The sequence below is a fragment of the Amblyomma maculatum genome, chromosome 1 (assembly GCF_055883805.1).
Source record: "Amblyomma maculatum isolate TAMU_Amacu chromosome 1, ASM5588380v1, whole genome shotgun sequence".
NCBI classification, from domain to species: domain Eukaryota; kingdom Metazoa; phylum Arthropoda; class Arachnida; order Ixodida; family Ixodidae; genus Amblyomma; species Amblyomma maculatum.
In genome coordinates this window covers 335,288,595-335,296,864 of record NC_139344.1, presented here as the reverse complement: position 1 = coordinate 335,296,864, position 8,270 = coordinate 335,288,595, and the positions used below count along the sequence as shown (strand labels likewise).

Sequence of the window (8,270 nt, the reverse complement as noted above, 5' to 3'; positions counted from 1 at the left end):
GAGGAGCTGTAGCGGAGGGGTGCTGAGTATACAAACAATACAAATTGGACCCTGGTGAACGGATATTTAATTATGTCCGATCATTCCTATCAGAGCGGACAGCAGAGCTCACTCTAGGTAGCCTTAAATCAGATCCCATTCCTCTGGGAAGCCGGGGCACACCACAAGGCTCGGTGCTCTCGCCTTTCCTATTTAATCTTGCACTCATTACTCTTCCCCCCAAGCTCGCTGCCCTGCCGGGGCTGCAGCACACCTTCTACGCGGACGACATCACCCTGTGGGTAACCACGGGGAATGACGGCCAAATAGAGGATACGCTGCAGCAGGCAGTCGACATAATCGAAACCTACGCGTCGGGAGCGGGCCTTGAATGCTCGCACGCAAAATCAGAACTGCTGGTTTTCAGGGCCAAGCCGCGAGGAAGAAATGCAAACCAGGCCCCCCCCCCCCCGATCGCCCTGAACGTATGTTTGAGAGGCCAACCGGTCAGGGAGGTTCAAACCATGCGCATACTGGGCATGTACATACAAAACAATCGCAAAAACACCGAAACAATCAACAGACTCACTGCCACGGTGATCAGACTGTACGACTTATCAGACGAATCGCCAACAAAAGAAAAGGAATGAAAGAAAAAGATCTCTGTCGATTAGTCCAGGCTTTCGTGCTGAGCAAAATTGTCTACTCTCTCCCGTACCTGAAACTGCAATTCGCGGAAAGAATGAAGGTCGAGAGCCTAATCCGACAGGCCTACAAGGCTGCCCTTGGGCTCCCGCACAGCACCCTCCGCATCCTCCAAAGCACCCCTACTCCGGTTAGGGAAATTGAAATAATCTGGGTCCCGGCCCACTCGTCTAATCCGGGGAACGAGGCGGCTCACGCGCAAGCCCGAGGTTTCGTCGACCGGGCAGTGAGCGCGCCCTCCGACCCGAATTTCACGAAGGACGGGTTAATTTCTTTTCATGACATTACCCATCACTTCAGGCTGGAAAGGCGCACATATCCGCCCCCCCACAAATCTTTAACAAAGGCACAGGAAGTTACCTGGCGCCGACTACAAACACGCTCTCTCCTAAATCCGGCGGTGCTTGCCCTGATGTACCCAGGCCAGTACAATCCAACCTGCAGTAAATGCGGCGAAAGAGCGACATACGATCATATTCTCTGGAACTGCGCAAATGATCCACCTGCGGTGGAATTAATACAGCTCCCTTCTCCCGAGCAGTGGGAAGCCGTGCTGGTCAGTTCGGACCCGCAGATTCAACTACGGGCCATCGAGCGGGCTAAAAAGGTCGCCGCCAGCCATGTACTAGCAGCGGCCATCTAGTACGTCTCTCCATCGACCTGCTTGAGCGACGAAATAAATGTTTTCCAATCTAATCCAATCCAATCCACAGCACGCGGACGCCTACGACCAGTGGTTCGCCAGATACGCGCCCCCTTCTACAGCCCTTCTCACCGCAAACGCGAGTTGTGAGCAGTTTGGAACCCTAAAGGTCGATGGTGCGACTCCTCCACCAAAATGAAAGTGGATTTAATATTTCCAACTAATCGTTAGACACCACTCCGATCTTCTACCACCATTTACAGGGTCACAGTTTTAGCATAATGACATATTTATACTATTAATATATAAATTTGAGCGCACTACCGATTGGCGTTCGATTGAAGAACATTAGCTGTCTAAAGCCGTTCCCCACTGAGTGGTGGTAGGTGGGTGGGAGATGGTGAAGGGTGGCTGTTCCTGGCCCTACGGGGCTGGGACTGGTTAAGGACTGGTAGGTCAAAGCCGCTTGCGGCGGGGGATAGCCTGCAACCAAATTTTTATCTGTTGTAGGCCGTCATTGCACCAGCCATCGCTTCGGTGGTGGACGACGGCTGTTGCGACGCGGGTCTTTCTCTCTGTGCTCTTTTTTCTTCTCCATTTTCTCTTCTATCCGCGCGAGGCAGCGGTGGTGGCTCAGCTACAGAGCCAGTAGCAGGCCCGTGCATTTTCTTTTCCTTCTTCCTACAGTCGCAACAACATTGAGTGGTAGGGGTAGGAACGTTTGAATTTCACTCCTAGGTTCCAAATTCGAGTATCACTTAACGTGCTGAGCACCGACGGTTCGTTTTGTACCACCCGCGTCCTCCTGCTCCTACTGGTTCGCCCGCCATAACCGCCACGGCGGCTGGCGACTGAACCGGAGTACCTGCATGCGTTCGATCCCGACCGCCGGTGGCTGTAGGAGGAAGGAAAAGAAAATGCACGGGCCTGCTACTGGCTCTTTAACTGAGCCACCTCTACTGTCTCGTGCGGACAGAAAAGAGAAAGTAGAGAAGAAATAAAAAGAAGGAGGGAAAGACGCGCGCCGCAACAGCCGTCGTCCACCACCTAAGCGGTGTGCGGGTGCAATGACGGCATACAACGGATAAAAATTCGGTGGCAGGCTAGCCCCCGCCGCAAGCGGTGGTGACCTATCTATCCCAGCCCCATCAGGGCCAGGACCAGCCACCCCAGCCGCGAAAGCCTTTAATGGCTCATGCTGTCGTGGGCAAAACGTGTCCCGCTTTTGCGGCGGCTCTGATTGGCCGAGGCGGGATGACGTCACAGAGGTCTCGACCAATCACAGAGCGCCACCACAGCATGCGCGATTGCGTTTCTTATATAGCCATATGCCAATCGAAGATAAATTATAATTAATTAATAAGTAATTACTAATTAATGACTGATTAAATAATTAATTATTTAACTAATCAATAATCAAATTTGTTAGATATATAGTTATTTGCCTGCCTAATGACCAATTAATTAATTACTAATTAATGTCAGTTGTGTAGCAGAATGCGGCAATCAGGCTTTTGCCTTTTACTACTTTTGTCGCTGAAGTCCCTCGTAATTTTTATTGTCACCATAGGAGAGGTTCAGACATCCACCCAGAATACCACCAATCCCGCCGCATCGCGCGAGCCAACGCTCTCCATAAACAGTATGGGACTTCAGAGGATGTGCGCTGGGGGGACGCCGCGTGTGGTTCAGACCGTTCGGTAGCTGTGGCTTATTCGTGGCTGTGGCTACTAGCTGTGGCTAGTAGTCGTGAATGAGAACGAATCGTTTTTCTCGTCGTTCTTGTCGCACCTTCTCCGCCGTCGCCTCGTGTCGTCGCTTTGCAAGTCTCTCCTCTCACTCTCTGGGAGGTTTCATCGCTCGTTTAGCTCTCTCAGCTTCATTTTAGTGAGAATGCACTATTTCACGATGTCTAACCGGGCCTTTAAAAGACATCAAAACTTCGTTAGCGATCACTTGTAGGTCGTCGTCTGAATTCATTTTCAAAAGAATGTGCGCATGCGCAATGTTGTCGACGAAGGATTCAGGCTGTGCTTCAGCAAACAGTTGCAAGTCTGTCCGCCGATCCTGTCCACTTCTTCGCTGTGTTTCGTCCTTTGCGCGGTTTTCATTCTAAGTTCGCGTAAATAGACTTTGCTGCTGGCTTCCGTAGCAGATGCCCTCGTTTTCATGTCATCTATTTGGGCTTCTCGCATCATGCCCACATTTACCCAATCTCCTTTTCAGCTCAGTTTTGTTTCTTTGGTTACGGAACTCTCACTGAGAAATACGGCTCCAGAAAGAATATTTTTCACCTGTTCCTGAATATATATGGCCTCGTTAAGATAATCATTTCCTCGCCAGTGGACGAACGGACGGCTGGGCGGACAGACAGGTAAAGAAAGGTGAAAAGGTAGCCAATAAATGCACCCCTGCTTTAAGTCGTGGTACCTAGCAGCTAGTGGTCCCATCCCTGCAACTTCCTGACGAATGGATCTGCTAATGGCTGAGTCGTTGCGAACCACGAAGACTGGAAGCGGCAGCGCAAAGATGACCCGATCGTTCTCTCTCCGCCTCGGCGACAGCCAACCCTGAACGACCACGTGTTAGGCCGACTCCTATCACGTGGTTTCAAGTGGTTGCTCGACGAGGCCCAAATTCTATGTGGCGGCATGGACAGCGCAGGTAGGCCAGCTTCCTTGCAACTTCACCAGAGATCACTTAAAAACAGTCCACAGGGACCACACAGTTATCAGGAGTTAGCGTTCGAGTTGAGTCATTGTAAGCAGTTCACATCCCGCAGCTGCTCAAGAGCTCTAAGGGACGCCATAGTGAAGGGTCCTGGATTCCTGTAGACCACTTATAGGCTTTAATGCGAAGACATTCTTTGCTCATAGGTGGAGTGGACAAAGCTTGCCATCGAAAGTGTCTGCACGAAGTGTTAGTCATCAGGACCCCTATTCCGAGTTTGCGTCGTTATCGAATTGTCGCTATATCCCGTGACATCGAGTCATCTGAATGGTGGAAACGCCGGAACATGATCTTGCCACCTCTTCCGGTTCCGTAGGGGCAACACCCGGTTCCGGCGTTTTATTTGACCAATCACACGACTCGAGGTCGCATGAGATAGCGACACTTCGATAACGACGCAAACTCGGAATACGGGCCCAGTTGTGTGATATCTCGTTTCACGAGTGGCATCAGCAGTGTGTGTAATCTAAATCCAGTATGGCTAATTCGATGATCTCAAAATTTGAATGGGTCGTAGGCCGAAAATTTGCCCCCTCCCCCTTCTTGACCTCTAAAATTTGACCTGGTCAGAATTTGACCAAAATCCGTCTAACTTGATTTGAGTATGACCAGTTCAGTGTGACCTTCAAATTAAAGAGAGCCATTCCCGAAGTATGGCCTCCCTGGACCCCAGAAATTTGACTTCATCCGAATTTGGCCAGACAACTAAGCAACAAAACGCAATGTACATAACGGAACTCGGCTCAAAACTCGCAGTGATTTCGCATTTTGCGAGTAAGCTGACTTATAGTTCACCCAACGCACTGGCATCACATAGCGCACAGTTCTCACCTTTGTACGAGTGCGACCTCAAGGTCACGTTTCCATAATGGTATGATGCTCAGCGGCCTAACTGCAGGAGCCACGGCGTCAGAGAGGACACAAAACATGCTCACGTTTTATTGACAGCCGCCAGTCTTACTGCTCCAGTTTCATTTTCAGAACATGAACGAATTTTTTTTTTTTTTACTCTAAGCTCGCCTTTCGCACAACATAGATGCCTTATATCTCTTTAGTGCTCACAGGATAAATGACGCCACCAAACAACGCAAGTAGAAACACATGTTGCTTTATTGTCCTCACTGTATGTGCATCTTAATAACGGGTAATGCATGACCGCTTGGTACACGAAGAACGTTCTCTGTAAAAGTCACCACATTCACTATTAGTCGCGAAATACCTGCCGGTGGTGGAATTCTTGAACCTTCTCCAGTCCGTCCTTCAGGGCATATCACAATATGATGTGTGCCTTTATTTTGAAGAAACAAATAAACCTTCTTGAACCTAACTTTTAGAATTTCATAAATAGGTGCGGAATAATGCTAGCAAGGTCGTTTATAGCGGCAGTTGGGCCGGTGTACAACGACCTTGCTGGATCCAGGCTTTTTGTTGCGCATACGCAGGACAGTCCAGTGTATTCCGCTTGCCCGCATTTAATATTTGCATGCAGAACCACCTTATCAAAAGCAATATGCTGTATGATGTGAAACACGTACGGTCACATTGTAAGGCTAACAGTTCCTTGCAATGCATCTTTACAATTCTGTACAATACTGCTCAAGTGGTACGCACGGAACTGAACGAACAGCTGCTTGCGCGCAACTCGTCCATCTTTTGTACAAGCCACATGCAAAAGGAACCATTAAAAAAACATACGAACTCCCTGATGTGCGCACCACGTCAAGAAGGTGTAAAAACTACTCTGGGGCCGAATAAAGCTAAAATGCTCTGTTTAGCACGGATTTCATCGTCAAGATATGTCCCAGAGCATCATAATTAGGGCTGTATGAGTACCCTTTCAATGTAGGCTCGTTGCAAGCTCTGATATTATGCTTGAGGTTCGGCATCTGGCCGAGAGATCCGGCCGAAGTTGCACTCCTTTTTTTCTCCTTTTCTATGAGGAGAGTAGTGCTTACACCTTTTGCGACAGCATAGGTGTGGCTAGATTCCAGACGGTGCTTTTCATATTTATTTTACCCACCTTTTATGTGCACAAAATAAATTATTCTCTAGGTGTCCTTACGTCATACAAGTGCAAAAATGACAGTAACCTTGAATAAATTCAGCAAACGAAAACATTGTAAACCAGAACACGAGTGCAAGTTTCAACAGAGTATAGAGAAAAAAAGAGGGAAAAAGGTCACGTGGCAGTTGACGCAAGTGGTTGCATCCTTACAGCCATTGCATATTCGACACTTCCCTGTACTTCGGCTTAACTGCCAAAGCTGTGAAGGCACCTGAAGAACTGTCCGCGAACATTACAATCTCGGTAGATGTACGGCCGATCGATCGCCTCACAGGGTTTTACTTTCTGAAACACAAACAATGTATTGATATTGGTAAGTGATCCGTTCTTGGCGTCGTTCATCTTACCACTAGAAGCACACACTCCTGAACAGCTTTCGAGCTTCGATCGCAAAACGGCCATTGTGAAACTCGACAAGCTTTACCTAACCGCATTTGTTCCTCAAAGTAAGACCACCATCTTGGAAATGTCACGCTCATGACCACTCGCCGTTAACAAAGAAAGGTAAAAAAAAATACACACACACATGCGCGTACAGCAACGGGTGGCCTTACACAAAGGAACAAGAGAAACAAGAGTTACCCCTTTTTCTAACCAGCGTTTTTTGTAGGTGACGACAGTGGTCGGTGAATGGTGATACACCACGTACGCTATGAGAGCCTAGTTTCTAGTTATGGATCCTACGAGATAAGTCAATTGTGTTCACGCACATTTGAACAAAACTGCTTTTTATGTCTACAGTAAACTGCCTGTACCTGCCCAGTGCGGTCATGTTTTTTGCCTCGAATATGAACGATCGCACGGAAAAGTCGAACACTAGAATTCATGAGAACGCAGAGCTGTTACAAAATTATGACATCTATTCGACTGGCAACTCTGGCTTTGACGTGTAGCTGTGATGTTCCCGTCTCATTCACGCAGCAGTTCTATTACAGAAATGAATTTTAAACGAAAATGATCATTTAAACTAAATACTTTTAGTCCTTTTTTTCCCCTATTGCTTTTGAGAACGGATGGTACGTACATGAACGACTTACCTACAATATTTTCACGACTGAAAAATTTAAAGGAAGGCAGGTTCGTATAATCGCTTGGTCAATGGTTGGCAGCCTACTAATTAGCCTAGATTGCATTCTCAACCCACGACGCTCATTTCACGTGCGCCCACCCTGTTCACCTCCATAGATAAAGTATAATCACAGGGATGCCGGTCTTTTCAGCGCACCGTAACGTACGTCCCTTAAAAAAAAAAAAAAAAAAAATCAAATGGTCGTTTCCCGTCGCCACCTACACTGCTGCCAGAGCTGACATGTCAGGGCGCGACCTCTGTCGGCAGACGGCGCGCGCACATGCATGCTGTTTTCTCGGGAGGGGCGCGAGGTTTTTGTCTGTCCGGTGCGCGCGTGATGGGGTTGCGATCACTCTTTCTTTTCCCGTGGCGCCTTCATACAGAAGATGAGAAAGAGTGTGTAGAGGATGAAGGCTGTCGATATGGCTATCAACGCGTACATGAAGAGGCTGAGTTCAGGATGCCTGTACCGATTTTTTTTCAGCCACTCCAAGACCTCTTCCTCCTTCATCAGGTCACCTGCGTGCACGACAGCGGAAAACGGGGTTAGCACCCAGAAAAACAACCAAGGACAAATACATGAGCTGTACACCTTCAATCTTCTTGCGCTCGTGACTGTGGTATCGTAACTCACCATATGCCTCCAGTAATGCGGACGCCCTTGCGCTTCTTTGCTGGATGCCCAACATAACTTCAATAGTATAACTACATTAGTCACATGATATAGCAGCCGTTAATAGTTTCATTCATTCAGGACAACAAATATTGAGCGTGTTTACTGAGGTATGCATATACGAGCAACTTCTATGTACTATATTGTCTACACTCATGCATATTGCCTCCTGGAAGACCTGTGGTTAGTGCCACCGCCGCACCCGACTGTTAACTATACGCGATGGCTGTCTCAATGGAGCGATGCTCGATGCAAAGACTTCGAATGTTTTCATACACCAGCCTGAATGCTGAAAAGTTAAAAGGTGAATGTTGCAATTACACTGGCGTAAAGGGCCCATTATCAGAGCGGCTCATTCGCACTGATAATCTGCGACGGTTGTGTGGCGACACTTTACATCGGCTCA

General features: G+C 48.1%; 1 protein-coding gene across 3 annotated transcripts in view; it reads right to left on the bottom strand.

The window, feature by feature from the left end:
* Positions 1-5,127: 5,127 nt before the first annotated feature.
* hlk (hulk) overlaps positions 5,128-8,270 on the bottom strand; it is a 109,286-nt gene continuing 106,143 nt past the window's right edge. The window contains exons 33-34 of one of the 3 annotated variants that reach the window (XM_084587767.1): positions 7,662-7,710; positions 5,129-6,407 (exon numbers count right to left, since the gene is read on the bottom strand). In XM_084587767.1, the coding sequence (XP_084443893.1) occupies positions 6,401-6,407; positions 7,662-7,710 (56 nt within the window). In that variant the 3' untranslated portion in view covers positions 5,129-6,400. Of the gene's footprint in view, positions 7,711-8,270 lie in introns of all 3 variants that reach the window. The other 2 variants (XM_084587749.1, XM_084587757.1) reach the window with 2 other exon arrangements.